The sequence below is a fragment of the Populus trichocarpa genome, chromosome 12 (genome assembly GCF_000002775.5).
Source record: "Populus trichocarpa isolate Nisqually-1 chromosome 12, P.trichocarpa_v4.1, whole genome shotgun sequence".
Taxonomy (NCBI): Eukaryota; Viridiplantae; Streptophyta; class Magnoliopsida; order Malpighiales; family Salicaceae; genus Populus; species Populus trichocarpa.
In genome coordinates this window covers 3,917,034-3,934,881 of record NC_037296.2, presented here as the reverse complement: position 1 = coordinate 3,934,881, position 17,848 = coordinate 3,917,034, and the positions used below count along the sequence as shown (strand labels likewise).

Genomic DNA, 17,848 nt, shown 5'->3' with positions numbered 1-17,848 from the left:
AGGAAGCAAACATGCTTTGAAAGACAACAAAGCAGCTCAAGAGGTCCGAGCCCTGAAAAGAGGTCTCCGGTATGCTTTCAAATGATTCTGCTCGAGCATGCTATGGAACCAAGCACGTGGAGGTTGCACATGAAGAATACATTGCTACACTAACGCTTCTCATCACAGATAAGCTGATATACCAACAAGGCGGAAGTTTGCCCACTTGGTTAAATCGATGAAGGATTCTAGGGGCACTGCTCTTATATTTTTTTTGTCCATGCACGTTTCAGGAGAGCAATTGGCGCTGCATTCTGCCATTGCTGCAGTCCTTCGATTTCCTCTGCCAGATTTTGAGGATATTGACGTGCAATAAAAAGAGTTCCCGTCCTCAAGTTTAAAATTGTATCTTGTTCAACCAATTCGATAATGGTTAGGGCCTCAGACTAGTAACAAGCTATGTTCTCTACTGAAATGGTTTATTCTCTTTTTCTGAAATTTTCCTACTTCATTTTATATCCTGTTAACATGCTAGGGTCATTCTTGGTTTCGAGGTATAGAAGAAACCAGTATATGTTTCTGATAATAATGAAGCAAACGAAGCTCCGATGACCCAAGCAATAACAGGTTTAAATGAGGATCCAGACCTGTGAATATAAATGGTGGCGACGACGTCAGATATGTGCTCTCATTAATTAATGAGAAATAAAAGAATATGGAACCAAAAATGGAGCACATAACACTAATATTCTAAAACCCTTGCTTGGAACAATAAATACAATCTGATAGTGTTGTAATCAACAGATCGTTGTCAACCTCGTTAACAGTGGAATCAATTCTATGACAAATCATGCAGATTTGTTAAATCTAAGACAAAAATATAACTCAAAATAATCACAAGAGATTTCCATAAACTATCAACATCCACCAACCTCTCTCACTAAAAGTCTACCTTGGCCTGGATCTGAAGAGTATTTGATGGATGAAAGCCACGTGAAAAATCTGATGCAGTCCAGTAAGGCCGTTGAGGTAAAAGAAAAGAGGGATCGGTCTGATGTACAGCACTCAATCATTGATTCATCAGCACCAATGCTGCAACCCTCTTCAAGGATTCACATGCCTTGAGCAGATCAGAATCTGAATGAGCGGCAGATACAAACAATCTGATTCCCACAGGCAAACGACATTTATCAAGTGTTGATCTCTTTGTGGTTACAACAAATACAGAGTCTTCCTTCAATGCCTGAAAAATTCAAAACGGTGGAGACACATAATAAGAGCAAGATAGAACAACCTAACTGTAATTAAAATGGAACCATATAACTCATTCATTCCTTACCCGATCAGCCATAGCTTCAAGGAGTTTAAGGTCATCTTTAGTGGAACCTGTGGACTTCTCTAGGTTGAGAAAAACAATAGGCGATTTAGGATTGCTGCTTATAGAGAGACCCTGTATGTTGGACAATCCTGCAATCACCAAATTAAATTTATAAATAGGAAAATTTGTGCAAGCCGTGCAAAACTGATAACATATATCGTAAGACAAAAAATGTGATTCTGACAACATGATCTCTAGCTCCAAACAAAACCTGACATTCTTGAACCAAACACCAGCATTAGACAATTTCTCAAAACAAAACCTGATCGGTTCTCCAGGAGATGGCCTATATGCTGCCTAGATTGTAAGCATGAGCTTCTAACTTTTACTTCCATAAAATTTCATATTACAAATGATTTATATTCATCATAAAGAGATATGCGGCAATTATACAAGTCTATACTGGACAATACCTCTAACTCACTCAACCATAGGAAAAGCAAGTGAAGTTGCAATAAATAAGCAGGACCAAAATATATATAATCACTTTTTCTCAAACTTCAGTTCAGCTTGATCATGACCAAAAGTGGTCCAACTAATCATATTCTTACACCAACTCCTAGTATTATGATGAATTGGGATATGATATTTGGTCTCAGTATCAGTGGTTGAAGTAATTGACATGTTACATGAGGACTGACTCGGATGGCTCAATTGTTCCTGAGAAAAATATTCTGAGGCCAGAAAAGACTAATAGAAAGTGAATACAAAGACAGATGCTGTTGCCATTTGTCCAACAAAGAAAGAAAGAATAGTAACACATCAATTCACGCAAAAGGAAGACATAAGAATGACAGCAGTGTAATGCAATCAGAATCAACCTTTCCACAAGATGGCAATGTTTTCTTTCAATTTTTCTATTAAAGCAGGATTATCCTCCAGAACATCGATAGCGGTAATTGCAGCGCTTGCAAGATATGGTGGAAGAGAAGCAGAAAACACATATCCAGAACTGCTAAGTCGCTGCCAGAGATCAACAAATAATAAACATTAACACTTTAGAATTGGAAGAGTAATAATTATAATTACCACTACCACTTGCTAATACAATGATACTAGAGAACCTGACTATTAATCCAAATTCAATAAAATGATCAAGTTATCAGACACATATTTCCTTACTTGATGATCGACGACTCTGGAACTTCCAGTGCAGAATCCTCCTTCAGTGGCTAATGCATGGCCCATATCTGCAGTAACAATATCTATCTTCTCAATCTGCAAGACCACACAACCATAGATCAGAGAGTTTGAGCCAGTAACAATGAAGAAATGAATCTTTAAAACATACCGGCACCCCATGGTATTCAGTAAGACCTCTCCCAGACCTGCCAAGCACACCAAATGAGTTGCTCTCATCCAACAAAACACGGAAGAGATATTTCTCCTTCAATCTGATGATCTCATTTAAAGGGGCTATTTGGCCAGAGTTCTACAGATTCAGAACAAAAGAATTAATATCCCAGTCAAGCAAGTTCAATTTTCATTAGAAGTATGAGGAAAATAATTCAGTGGTAGAGCAAATAGATAACTACTAGTAACCTCAAGAAATAAATGCAGTTACTAAATTAAAACATTCAAAGCATAATCATTTTTCAAGAAACTACATGCATCAGCAATCAAGTCCACTGAATCCAAAAAAGTCAGAAGAGGGAGGAAAACACTACATTCTCCCATATGGTCTATACTAGCATTGTCAGCTTCAAAATACAGACTCCCAGAAGAAAAGAAAAAGGAAAAAGAAAAAGCAAAACCATGCAATCCTCTTTCTTGCTTAATGAAAATGAATAACAAAGTGAAAGGAACTCCCAGGCTCTGCAATTCATGTTTAAGCGTCAGAGTTATATCTACAAAGTAGCTGCAATATCATGATATGGGATTCCAATGATACACAACCATCCAACTCTTCCTCATACAGGAGAGTGAGAGTGACCTGTACAGTAAATCTACTGCTTCTTGACACGGTGAGGCAGATATAAGAAATTAAGACACAATCTGAACTCTAATTAATGCAGCCAAAACCAAGTATTTGATCAGGGTGGTTTAACTCAATATATTGTAGGCACGTATCACTATGCACAACATAAAAAATGTTTGGTATGATATACCCAGTAATGATTTATAATGTTCCACCATCATTCACTAGAAAATTCAATTCGGCCATTCTGCCGAGAACATTTCCACCTTTCTTAATGGTGATTATGAATGTGTTCTGAGTACCAAAAACAGAGAGTCATGCTATCCCATTTTCATCCATGCATATTATGATGATGCTGACATCTCAGTAGAACAGGAAGAGCACTTGTAGCATAACAATCAGAAAAAAAAGTAAATATCAAGATTCAAAACACAATGGCTGTCACTGGGTTGAGTAAAATCAAGAAATCCAAAATCATGATTTGGTTTTCTTGTGATGATCAAAGGCAATGCTCTTTTGGTGCAGGCATTTACAAGTTTTTCTTTAAGTTTTGCTTAACAAATATGTGTATTTGATATGCATGCAGAGCAGAACAAGATACCTGGTACACAGCTTCAACTACAATATAGCGTCGCAACTCCTTGGCCCGCTTGTTCTCTACTGTAATTTTCTCCAAAGCATTTCGTAGAGATTCCATGTCATTGTGCTTGAAATACACAATGGTGCTTCTGGAAAGATACAGGCCGTTCTGTATTCCCCAATGGACTCCCTCATCCCTAATGGAAAATAATATAAGTACAATTTTTATATAGCCATATATATTCATACTTCCACTGAACAATTTTAACAGAAGGTTTCACAAATGAACCAAAAATTGTAAAATACTTGGATAACTATGCCACAAATAACTACCGCAATCAAATACATGCATATTACAAATCAAAGAAAAATACACAATCAAGGATGAGAAGACTGAGATATCGTTGGGTCATCTATTAGACAAGCATCACTGGTCAAAATCATTTAGCATAGCTTAATAAATTCTTAAAGTTATAAGGAACTCAAAGCAATTACCAATGATGTTTATAATCATTTAAAATGATAATCAAACTAACATCACTAACATTTCAAGGGGAGGGACTAGATGAAAAGAATGAACTTGAGAAAATATGAAAGATTTTCATGGAGTTCAATTACTTGTGTTAACCAGCTGATTTCTACGATGCAGCCACATGGGTAAAACAAATCTTAGCAGTTAGGACTACCATACTTACACAACAATTATGTCTCCTTTTTTGCAAAAACATGGAATTGTACTGAACATAGTGGAAAGTCCGTATGAATAGATAATTGAATCAGGAGTTCCCAGAAACTTGGCTATTCTGGCCTCACAATCAAGGTGGACATCTAAGAAAAAGAAAACTTGTCAGAAGGCAAACATTTAAGATAAAAAAGGAAATAATCTTCAACCTGCTTTGTTTAAATTGAGTCTCACCAATTGTTCCATAGAACCCACGAGGACCACAGGAACCAACACCATATTTTTCCATGGCCGAGGTACTTGAATCCTGAGTTTTTTTTAAAAAAACTTGGTTATACATTTTCTAATTTGTGGAAAATATAATCATAAATGGAAAAGAAAAAGTGGAACAAATTTTCTCACAATTTGTTTCTCGTGCCCTGTTAGACCAAGATAATTAGCTGAGGCAAAGTTTACAACATCTTTGCCATTGATTATGGTATGTGGCCCAGCAGCACTGCAATAAAAAGTAGCTCATGAAATTACTGTAGAGAACCATTCAGATATGTCTTCAGAGCGAAGTCATAGTTTGAGCATCAAAGTAGCAACTTCTTCGAGCGGATGCAAGAGACCATTAATTCAATAACTGACAATAATTGTTTTTCAATACAACAGAGGGAGGGTATGATAATACATGAAAACACAAGGATACTTTTGACAAGAATCAAACAAATGTGTAGAGACAAGAGAAGTATGCTCACCTTTCCAATACTGGTGGCTCATATCGCATCTCATCTGTAATAGGAGGAATAAGGGATTCTGGAACCCATTCATCACATAGCTCGTCTATTTCCTACAAAAAACACACACTTTTCAGTAATATTATGTTGGCACAGCTTCACACTTCAGAATGGATTCTCAAAACTATAATTTATATATCCAACAAGCTAAACCAGTAAAAAGCACAATTTCATCTGGAAAGCAATATGATGTCACAATAAATCTTAGAATCAGTCTTAAGGAAAAATAAAATAAAATAACGTGGAAGCACTACATCTAGCAGTTTAAAAGGATACATAGAACATGGAAGTCCCTTTGGGCTATCAAGCAATATGCAAGGATATTGAGGACATATATTGACGAATTGATATCTAATAACAGTTTTGTATTCCCATGTGAGAAGCAGAGCCAAAAAACTTCAGCATATAAAGGTATATGGAACTCTTTTCCATAAAACTTGGACAAAAACTTAAAATCTGATTTTTCAACCTAATGTGTGCTCCACAAGAAGGAGAAAAGAAACAAAAATATAGCTAACTCTCAATGCTCAATGCCCTAAGTACAAACATTCCACATGTATTCATCTATCTTTATGTATATGTATGATTTATCATCCTGACAAGATACAAAACTACTAAACAGCACAAGGCACATAATGAAAGAAGGCAATTTCTTTCAACTAAGGTACAATAAGAGACAAAAAAAGAAGAAGCCACACTAACCTTCTTTGTTAAGGGCCGCTTAGGATGCTTATAACTTTTCTGGGAAAGAAGAAAAAGAATGACCACTAAAAGAAGAACCTCCACAAAAAGATGCCCTTTAACAAAGAACAAAAGCCAATATAAACATCCGTTAATTAAAAAATTACGAGGTACAATGACACAATCAAACTACCAACATCCACCAGTTTTGGAAGAGATAAAAATCTACCTCCAATATGAACACCAAAAACAACAGCTCTCGCAGATGGAAAATCCAAAGCCGATGTCACCCTCTCCAAAGTGCTATCCAGTAATTGCAAAACATTTGAAGCCATGGTATCCATTGTATGAAATTTCAGATCGGACAAGCTTTTCAACAATAAGCCAAACACAATTCTGATGATTACTCGTACAAAACAACCATGCAATGCAATTTGTGGATAGCTGTTATCCCCTGTTCGTTTCTCTGGAAACACATCAAGCCACAGAAGCAAACAAGAAAAAGAAAGCAGAATTAAGCAATACCCAATTGAAAAGAATCAAACTTTTCCAAATCAAGGCTTCAAAAGATCAAATCTTTAGATCATTTAAATTCTGTGTTTTATTTATCTCTCATAGATATCAATAAAAAAGAACTACAGAGAAAGGAAGGAAGCGGAGAGAACAGATGTCTTTTCTCGATCTGTTCTAATTATGATTCTGTATTACACATACCTTGATAGATTGAGGCTGTAACGAGAAGACAAGATGAAAGTGAATTTTGAGCTTCTTTGGTCAGTATTGAAGTCCTGTCTTCCTTTTTTTTTTTTTTGGTGTACAGTTTCTATTTTGAATGGAGATTTTGAGATTGAAGGGTCAACTTTCGATGCCTATAGTCATCGATCATTCTCCACGAAATATCCACGAACGCACCCCATCTACCACAATTAAATAATAATAATAATTAACCATCTAGGTGGTGTCCTAGTAGTAAGGACCAAGAGGTTTGTTCCCTCTGTGGTCTCAAGTTCGAGCCCTGCGATTGCTCATATGATGGCCACTGGAGGCTTACATGGTCGTTAACTTCAGGGCCCATGGGATTAGTCGAGGTGCGCGTAAACTGGCCCGGACACCCATGTTAAACTAAAATAATAATAATAATAATAATAATAATAATAATTTTAAGGTTGAAAATAAAAATAAGCAATGAGTATAACATTGTTTTCTTCAAAATAATATATTGTATTATAATTACTTCCACCCTGTTTTTGAAAACATCACACTTGACAAAAATAATTTACAAATTAGCACATTAAAAAAAATAAAAAAATAGCACAACTTAAAAAATTGTATTATTCCCGGTAGTGCAATTTAATTGATTGTTGTACTAGTAATATAAAAATAAATAAATAAATAAATTGTAAGGATTACACTATTAAAAAAGAGCGCAACTATTAATTGTTTTTTGAAAATTACACCGGTAAAGTAGAGCATCCTGTTGAGTTACACTAGCAATACAATAAGCTCTTTAATTTTATTTTAATTCAACTAGTTTGTAAATTTTATATATATATATATATATATATATTCTAACCTTTATTATTCCTCTAATTTTATTTTATTCGTACTACTTTATAAATTATAAAAAAATTATTTGTGTGTAATGATAATGTTGAACCCGTTGTGATGATGATTATTTTTTAAGATGTTTTTATATTAAAATATATTAAAATAATATTTTTTATTTTTTAAAATTTATTTTTAATATTAATATTTTAAAATAATATGAAAACATAGAAAAAAATAATTTGAAACAAAGAAAATAAAAAAATAAATTTTTTAAAAATATAAAAACAAATAAATTTATTTTTTTAATAAAAAACAAATATGAGCCACCATCAACTTTTAAAGCACTATATCGTCATCTTTCGTGCTCCCACCAATCCAAAAGTAAATAAAAACTTGTTTTGTAAAATGTTATTGGATTGTAAAAACATCATCGGCGGTGATTATATTAACTCATGGTCCAACAATATCAAATGTAAACTCCAAACCATTCACTTCTCGGCAACAAAATTATAAATTATTATTTTTTAAAGTATTATTTATTTAAGAATATATTAAAATAATATATATTTTTTATTTTATAAAATTTATTTTTAATATCAGTATATTAAAAATTAAAATTAAAAAATAAAAAAAATTCAATTTTTTCTAAAAACATTTTTAAAACACAAAGTGTTTTATGATATTGTGTTGCATTAATATTTTTGAAAATGTTTTTTTACTTAAAAATATATTAAAATTATAAAAAAACACTACAAAATATTAATTTAATATTATTTTAAAACAAATAAATTTCTAAAAAATATCCAAAAACAAGTTATTACATTTCTTCCAAACGGGTTAAAAGAGATAGACCGACCGACCATGAAGCTCTAGGCTTCTAGTTTAGTTTTATTTTATTTGGGCTGATGAGAGAGACAGTTCCTCCATTAACAGGATCACCATAGCTTTATAACATGCTTCACATCTTATTTTTCTGAATTCACATGTAGCCGGACCAGATCCAGGCCCATGAACAGGCCCAGACCCAGTTACAGAACCAGATGCCCATGAAGTAACCAGCAAGGAAAGTCCTCCATCCATCGAATTTGAATGGGGAGGATGGAGTATTCCCCAAGCTCACACGTGCGAGTATTGAACCGCCACAGGCTACACGATCAACTCAAGCATCTATAAAAGCCAATCACAGATATTTGATTAAACGGGTGGCTCGAGTCGGTTTCCTCTTTCTACACAAATTGAATCCATTTTTCTCTCTCCCCCTCAAAGAATCGATCAAACCTTCCATCATCTACGATTACAATCTCTCCCTTTTTCCCAAATTTCTTCCGTTGAAATCAGTTCTTTAATTTTGATTTCCCCCCTAAATTCACCTAGGGTTTATCCGTTTAATTTCTTCTTTTTGAACGGAAATTTAATAAGTTAGGGTTTATTTGGTGGTGGTGGATACAAGCAGTAGTAGTGGAGGAGGGGGGTTGTTGTTGATATCAGAGAATATGAGCTTCCAGCCCAGAAATGACGGGGGAGATAATAATAATGGTAGCAGGTCCAGATTCCCGACCCGACAAACGTGGGTTCCCAGAGGATCTAATCCTTCTCTTCCACTGAATGGGGATGTAAACCCAAACCCAAACCCAAACCCAAACCCAACCCACCTTCGAGTTTCAGCTCTAGAAACAATGGAAATGGTGGGCATTCTAGCCATGGGACTGGAGTAGCTGATTATAGGTATAAGGGTGGTGTGAATGCACCTAGAGGTGGTCAAATGGGTCGGGGGAAGGAGAGGGGGGTGGAGACTCGGGAAGTGAAGGACCCGAATTTGCCGCAACTTGCGCAAGAAATTCAGGAGAAGCTTTTGAAGAGTACGGTTGAGTGTATGATTTGTTATGATATGGTTCGGAGGTCTGCGCCTGTTTGGTCTTGTTCGAGTTGTTTCTCGATTTTTCACTTGAATTGTATCAAGAAATGGGCTCGTGCGCCGACGTCTGTTGATTTGATTGCGGAGAAGAATCAAGGTTTTAATTGGCGGTGTCCGGGATGTCAATCTGTGCAGCTTACGTCGTTGAAGGATATTCGGTATGTTTGCTTTTGTGGGAAGAGGACGGATCCGCCTTCGGATTTGTATTTGACCCCGCATTCATGTGGGGAACCGTGTGGAAAACAGCTTGAGAAGGAGGTTCCTGGTGCTGATGGGAGTAGGGAGGGTCTTTGTCCGCACAATTGTGTCTTGCAGTGTCACCCTGGGCCATGTCCTCCTTGTAAGGCCTTTGCTCCACCAAGTCTGTGTCCTTGTGGGAAGAAAAGAATCACAACAAGATGTGCTGATCGGAAGTCCGTTCTTACCTGTGGGCAACGATGTGATAAGCTTCTGGAATGTTGGCGTCATCGATGTGAGCAGATTTGCCATGTTGGTCCCTGCAATCCTTGTCAGGTATTGATTAATGCTTCATGTTTCTGCAAGAAGAACACGGAGGTTGTTCTATGTGGGGATATGGCAGTGAAGGGAGAAGTGAAAGCTGAAGATGGTGTTTTTTCTTGCAACTCAACATGTGGAAAGGTTCTGGGTTGTGGAAATCATATTTGTGGTGAAACTTGTCATCCAGGTGATTGCGGGGATTGTGAGTTTATGCCTGGCAGGGTCAAGTCATGCTATTGTGGAAAAACAAGTTTGCAGGAGGAAAGAAATAGTTGTTTGGATCCAATTCCAACGTGTGCACAAATATGTGGCAAATCCCTTCCTTGCGGGATGCACCAATGTAAAGAGGTGTGCCATTCAGGGGATTGTGCTCCTTGTTTGGTTTCTGTCACCCAAAAATGCCGCTGCGGATCAACCTCCCGAACTGTGGAGTGTTACAAAACTACTTCAGAGAATGAAAAATTCCTGTGTGACAAGCCTTGTGGTCGAAAGAAGAACTGTGGAAGGCATAGGTGCAGCGAGCGATGCTGCCCTCTTTCCAACTCTAACAATCAGTTCTCTGGGGATTGGGATCCACATTTTTGTCAAATGGCTTGTGGGAAGAAGTTAAGGTGTGGACAACACTCTTGTGAATCACTGTGTCACAGTGGCCATTGTCCTCCTTGTCTTGAAACAATTTTCACTGATTTGACATGTGCATGTGGGAGAACTTCCATCCCTCCTCCATTGCCGTGCGGCACGCCTCCCCCTTCATGTCAGCTCCCATGCTCAGTTCCTCAGCCATGTGGCCATCCAGCTTCTCATAGCTGCCACTTCGGAGACTGCCCACCTTGTTCGGTGCCTGTAGCTAAAGAGTGTGTTGGTGGGCATGTGATTCTGGGGAACATACCCTGCGGGTCAAGGGATATCAGATGCAACAAACTCTGTGGGAAGACCAGGCAATGTGGTTTGCATGCATGTGGAAGAACTTGTCATTCACCGCCTTGTGATACCTCTCCTGGAACTGAAACTGGCTCAAGAGCTTCTTGTGGGCAGACATGCGGTGCCCCTAGGAGAGATTGCCGGCATACTTGCACTGCACTTTGTCATCCTTATGCTCCTTGTCCTGATGTCAGATGTGAGTTCCCTGTCACAATTACTTGCTCTTGCGGCAGGATGACAGCATCTGTTCCTTGTGATGCTGGAGGGAGCAATGGTGGTTATAATGATACTATTTTAGAAGCATCCATTCTCCACAAGTTGCCAGCGCCTCTTCAACCAGTGGAATCATCTGGAAAGAAGATTCCTCTTGGCCAGAGAAAGTTTATGTGTGATGATGAATGTGCCAAGTTTGAGCGGAAAAGGGTTCTTGCAGATGCTTTTGATATCAACCCTCCAAATTTGGAAGCTCTTCATTTTGGTGAGAATTCTTCCGTGACAGAGTTGATTGGTGATCTGTACAGGCGCGATCCAAAATGGGTGCTTGCTGTGGAGGAGAGGTGCAAATATTTGGTTCTTAGCAAGAGCAGAGGAACCACAAGTGGTCTTAAGATTCATGTTTTCTGCCCAATGCTGAAGGATAAAAGAGATGCAGTTAGGCTAATTGCTGAGAGGTGGAAGGTTGCAATTTATTCTGCTGGTTGGGAGCCAAAGCGTTTTATTGTAATCCATGCTACACCAAAATCCAAAACCCCATCTCGTGTGATTGGCATTAAGGGTACGACAACTTTAAGTGCCTCCCATCCACCAGTTTTTGATGCTCTCGTAGACATGGATCCCAGGCTTGTTGTTTCTTTTCTAGATTTGCCGAGGGAGGCGGATATAAGCTCACTGGTCCTTAGGTTTGGTGGGGAATGCGAACTAGTTTGGTTGAATGATAAGAATGCCCTGGCTGTATTCAATGATCCTGCTCGAGCAGCAACCGCTATGAGGAGGTTGGATCATGGATCAGTATATTATGGAGCTGCGGTGGTTCCTCAAAATAGCGGTGCATCCATGGGATCACCAGCTACCAATGCCTGGGGAACGGCAGGCACTGCAAAGGAAGGGACGATCACAGCTCTGAAGGGAACTTCGTGGAAGAAAGCTGTAGTGCAGGAGTCTGGTTGGAGGGAAGATTCATGGGGTGATGAAGAGTGGTCTGGTGGTGGTTCTGCAGATGTTCAGGCTTCTGCATGGAAAGGGAAAGAACATCCAATCTCCACTTCAATTAACCGATGGAGTGTACTGGACTCCGATAAGGCTGACAGTTCATCTGCTGCCTCTGTCAGGATCGAGGATCCTGCAAAACGAGTTGCAGAAATTCTTTCCAGTTCAGGTTTGGAATCAAATGTAAGCACTTCGAATATATCAGTGCAAACTGCGATGCAACCTGGAGGGGTTTCAAGTGAAGAAGATTTATCTGAGGTGGTGGATGACTGGGAGAAGGCCTATGATTGAGAACATGCGTGTGGAGTCATCTGATTTTTTGAACATGCTTCCAGGGTATCTTTTGGTCTATACCTATTTCACTTTAAACATTTTGGCGTTTGCAGGAGTATTTTACCCGTTATTTTTATGAAAAGCTATATCATCCACCCCTATTGATGCTTGATGGTGGGTGTTTCTTCTTCTTCCTTTCTTCTTTTTTTTTTCCGGCTCTCTACTTGAAATCCCATTAATTTCGGCGGAGACTGGAGAGAGCATACATCTTTGCTGTATGGGAGAATACTTGTTACTGTAGAACTTTGTCAAAGAATCTAGGAAAAAAACATCGCGGCCTCGTCAGCGGGTTTTGTTGATATATTTTCGAGAAAGGCATTCTATGTGTACAGAGAAAAACTGAGATTTCGCTACTTTTGATTCCAATGAAATATCTGCTCTATTTTGGCATGACAGGTGTTTCTTCGTTTTCTTTTCAATGTTTTGATCCCAAAAACAATGTCTGAGCTGACTTATGGTTTGGTTGGTCTGGTCTGGTTTGTATGCCTATGTTCAAGAACATGCAATTTTTTTTATTTTCATGCTGTCCCATTGTTGATCTTTGGCATGCTTGTGTCAACCTGTTAAGTTCTTAATGTTTTACAGGGATTAAAAGTTTTTGTTAAGAAACAGGAGTTACTGCTGTTTAGATGTCTCTCTAGCCAGAGAGATTTATCTTCTGGTTTATTGGCAAATGCGATCAAGAAGGTCACAGCCCCCTCTGGTTCTATCCCTACTGTTTTTGCGTGCTTGGAACGTCCTGCTTGCTCCCTTTTTCAAATGGAATACTGATATCGCAACAGCTATGCAGTTCTCATGGTGACACAGTGTCCCCATTCTATTGAGGTCTGTTTTCTTTGAATTTCATTGTTTATGAACCATTTTGTGTGGAGATAAAATGTATCCGTTTAATTGTATTGGGATTCTGAACAAGAGGCATCTTCTAAGTTTTGTTGCTAAACGAGATAAATTTAAGAATAACGATAATTTAATCCTTAATCTTCATATAGATTAGCTGATTATCTACTCATTATTTCCATTTGGCATCAATTCTGTGCATGTTGAGTGATAAGTGATGATGTTGCTGCATTTTAACTGAACTGCAATCCATCAGCATCTTAAAAGAAGTTAGTCGAAAGTCGGTGTGAATTGCTGTAATGATCGATTATCTAATTCTACTTGAAGCAATCGAACCTTGCTAAAACAACTAGAATATATATGTTCTTCACTATCTTGAGATCAACAGAAAGCAATTGGTTCAACTGAACTGTGTTGCATTTCCAATTGTTTAGAGGTCCGAAGGCAATCTAAAATGAGCATGAGATTTTGTTACTAGTACTATTTCCTCCTGCGTAAATCCCATTTTGAAATAAAAATGCTGGTACTTGGAACCAACAGGAGGAAGCTAGGAAACTCAATCTCTTGCAGGAACCGAATACTTTCCATGCATCTTATGCAATTTCTCAACTAGCTCTACCCAAGTATTGACAGGAAGAGATGTGCCCTAGCCTTTCACATACCTTAGCTGTTCCTTCGAGTGGCCAGTATAAACTTCTAATGCTTCGCTTCAATTAGACTTCTGGTGTGAGGTGCATGGTGCAACATACACTGCTTGATTGTGTCGTAATGCATTAGATGAAAAACTGCATGTTGACAATCATTCATTGAATATAATTATTTTCTAAAGTAGATAAAAATGAAGAAAATTACTAAGTTATTGTCACAAGTGTAGAAAAATAAAGGGTTTCGGGTAGGGGTATTTTGGTATTTTTATTTTTATACACAATCGAATTACACATGTATCTTAGATCCAAGAAATCTAATTTATTATGATCAAGGGTATTATGGTCTTTCAACCATGATTTTTTTGTTAATTATTAGTTTGGTTAAAGGTAGTTACGTAATTGATCATTAAAATAATATTTTTAATTTGAGAAAATCTGTTAGTGTGTTGAAGCTGCCATCACACTTTGGACGGCATGTATGTGACGACTCTAGGTGCTTAAAAATGGGCTCCCTTGCATGTTATTCCTCATCATCTCCTTTTTTATTTAGAGTGACATATGATATCTAGATATTACTGATTTATCATCAATGACCCTTTCTTTTCATCCCTTCATTTCTCTCTCCTAACTCGATAAATACACAATGGTCCTCGTTGTTATTGGTATTTCAGATTTGGTCTTTTTGGTTTTGATTTCTGTATTTTTTTCATTTTCTTTTTTGTTAAAGTTTTGTTGTTTTTAATTTAACCCTTGCCTTTTAATTTGTATAGATAATGTTTATCAATTCGGTCCTTCTACTTTTAATTTTTTATTTTTATCCTTTGCCTTTTTGTCAAAGTTTTTATGGTTTTAAATTTTATACTTAATAGTTTTTGTTTTTTGAATGATAATAATGATTTCAATTTGGTCCATTTTCTTTTGATTTTTTATTGTTTTTCTTACCTATGTTGTCAAAGTTAAACCGAGTAAGGTTGACTTGACATGACTCAGTTAACTTGGTCGATTTATAGACAACCTGACCAACCAACAAAAAAATTATAAGGATGAAATTGAGAAAAAAAATGATGAAAGTGATAGAAAAAACATCCCACCACATCTTCTTGCCAAATTTAGGTTTAAAATTTAAAAACATGAGAGTTGTCAAGACTTAGACTAGTCCAAAAAAAACCTAGTCGACGAGTGAAAAAATCTGAGGAAAAATTTAAGGAAAAAATAATAAAATTGACAAAAAAAACCTTTGATTCTTTACCTAGCATAGGTTTAAAACTAAATCATATAAGAGTTGTTCCGACGTGATTCAGTTAACTTGGCTAATTTAAAGACAACTTGGATGTTTGTTAAAAAAAAATATGAGTATGAAATTGAAAAAAAAAGGGAAAAAATTGAAAGAAAAAAAACAGACAAAAAGAAAAAAAAAAGAAAAAGATACTGAATTGAAAAAAAAAAAAAACCTTCACTGTTTAGGTCATAGACCCTTAGTTTTCTACATTTTCTCCATTTTGACCTGCACCCACTCTCCCTATGAAAAGAAAATAGAAGAAAACCATTACCCCATGATTGAAGGGAGTCCGGACCAGCCAAAGATAAAAGGGGAAGGAAACTCCTCTGATACATCCTTTTGATACCAGCATAACCAGAGGAGGGAAGCTCTCTGATTTTTATCATTAGTATCACCGTAAGAGCCCGTGGTCTTCTCTGTTTAGCTAGAGACCCATGGCCTCTTCCATCATCTTTCCAGGCATAACTCCCACAGGAAACAGGATACAAAAATGGATAGTCCTCTTCCATCTTTGTGCTGAAGACCGTCCCTCTCTCCCTCTCATTTTTTTCTTAGAACTTCTACTCCCTTTCTTCCTCTCGGGACCAGCAGCAGCCAAGACCCAGTACCACCCGTGAGCCACCATCACTAATAACAGCCTCCTTCACCTCTTTCACCCGTGACAGCCCCTCCCCACATCCGGCCAGGACAACTCCATCTTCCACCCATGACAGCCACCATAAAACAACCCTCAAACATCCACAAAGCATCGTCCACAAAAAAACCCCGAAATCAGCCCAGAAACAGCGCACAAAACCACCTCTAGACATATGTGAAAACTCCAACCAAAACACCTTGAAACAGACCCCAAACCAGACAAAGCTTTGCCACTAAAACACCATCCAAACAACCACTTTCCATACCAGAATAATCCAGTTCCAAGTCACCACAAGACAGCCATCAAATCATCACAAAATTGCGCTACAAACAGTAGCAGTAGGAACCATCTACGTTGGAAAAAAAAAAAAAAAACAGGAGGAGACATCAAACTTCAACATAGCAACCTCCCTTCACAGATGTCCGTTTGCATTTTTGCTAGTGGGGAATCTAAGAGGATATGTAGCAGTTTCAAACCTCATTGGATTTTCTTCTAGAAGGAGCAATAACACTTGGCAATAGTGAGAGAAGACAAACTGAAAAACAAGGAGAAGACTAAAAGTTTAACATAGCAGAATATTCTCTGCAAGTGTCCGTTTGGGACTCTGCTAGTGGGGAATCAAAGAGGGAATATAGTAGTTTCAGACATGGTAGAAGTAACACCCTGAAGTTAGGAGAAGAGGTAGATCTAGACTGAAAAACAGGAAGAATACATAAACTTAAACGTAGCAAAGCTCCACCTACATGTATCCATTTGCTACACCGCCATTGAGGAATCAAAGAGGAGACAGAGAAGTTTTAAATTCACTAAATTTACAACCTCCAAAAGTAGTAGCATGTGGCCCCACGCACCAGCAACAACGATGACACATGAAACTTATGCGTCGTCACTATTCTAGCAATTCCAGCATTTCTAGCAGCTCTATTCTATTTCCAAAGTTCTGGAAAATCTATTTTAAATCTTGGATTATTTAATGTGTTGTTTGTGATTGTTTTTGGTTTATGATAATAATGGTAAATATTTGTGATTGTACGGTGTGTATGAGTTTAATTAGTAAAAATGAATGTGCGTGTGTGTTTGTATTTTTTTTGTTGGCATAGTTAAAAACAAAAAAAAATTAAATATTTTAACTTGCATCATATGCGAGCTTTTTAAAAAAGGGAAGTATAAAAAATATCTCTAGTTCGCATAATTTAATTCCTTTTTTAAATACCATGTTTAAACATAAAAAAGCAAACAAATAACAAAAATCATTTTTGCATGTTGTGGCATTCTAAAAAAGAAAAACTTGTTTTTAGCATTTTTATAAAAAAAAAATTTATTTTTGTTGCATGTAATTTGAGCTTGATAACAAGTTTATCAAGTCCATTAAAAAGCTTGGCTCAATTAAAATGGTCATTAGGCTTACATACTAAAAAATACAAAAGAATCAAAATCCATCACTTTTTATTTTTGAAAATAAACAATGACAATGTTTTTTAATTAAATGGTCTTAATCCCACTTATTTCATTAGAACTCAACCTAGAATTGTTTGAGTTAAGTGGATTCACGATGAATATTAATCTCGGTATTTACTAATGTTAGAGTTAGAAATATCCACCTTAATATTTACTCACATCAAAATCAGAAATATTAATAGACAAAATCATTGATAACTTAGTACAACAATCCATAACAATTTAAGACAAAACTAGTAATGCAATCTACCTAAGATAAGAAACTTTAGGAGTAATAGTATCTTTTTTCTAACGTTATCACTTCTTTTCCATAGAATCCCTAAATACCAGTTAGGATTTTTAATGACCATAATATCAGGTGACGACTCTATAGACAAGACTCTTTCCTCAAAAGAACTGAACACTAGAAATCATGTTCTCTTTTCTTTTTTTGTTTTTAAAGATCATTTCGATATTGGACGTGACCGTTGATATGAACATTAAATTTCCATAAACTTTTTCAAGTTTTTTTGAAGTATAGTAGGGTAATGAATGGAACTTAAAGAATAGGAGAAAAAACTCTAGTAATTCAAA

The 17,848-nt window shown here is 36.8% G+C and overlaps 2 protein-coding genes across 2 annotated transcripts; one reads left to right on the top strand and one right to left on the bottom strand.

Annotated features, from left to right (window-relative positions):
* Positions 1–716: 716 nt before the first annotated feature.
* On the bottom strand, positions 717–6,868 carry LOC7485168 (long chain base biosynthesis protein 1). Its single transcript, XM_002318270.4, has 13 exons — positions 6,711–6,868; positions 6,226–6,462; positions 6,018–6,112; positions 5,277–5,368; positions 4,939–5,032; positions 4,771–4,843; positions 4,550–4,682; positions 3,877–4,051; positions 2,649–2,789; positions 2,480–2,575; positions 2,179–2,320; positions 1,319–1,446; positions 717–1,222 (listed from the first exon to the last, which is right to left on the bottom strand). Exons 2-13 carry the CDS (start codon positions 6,338–6,340, stop codon positions 1,049–1,051), a joined length of 1,458 nt encoding a protein of 485 aa, XP_002318306.2. The 5' UTR covers positions 6,341–6,462; positions 6,711–6,868; the 3' UTR covers positions 717–1,048.
* A 1,861-nt stretch (positions 6,869–8,729) lies between these two features.
* Positions 8,730–12,807, top strand: LOC7454000 (NF-X1-type zinc finger protein NFXL1). Its single transcript, XM_002317665.4, has one exon. It carries the CDS (start codon positions 9,307–9,309, stop codon positions 12,373–12,375), a length of 3,069 nt encoding a protein of 1,022 aa, XP_002317701.3. The 5' UTR covers positions 8,730–9,306; the 3' UTR covers positions 12,376–12,807.
* The last annotated feature ends 5,041 nt before the right edge of the window (positions 12,808–17,848 follow it).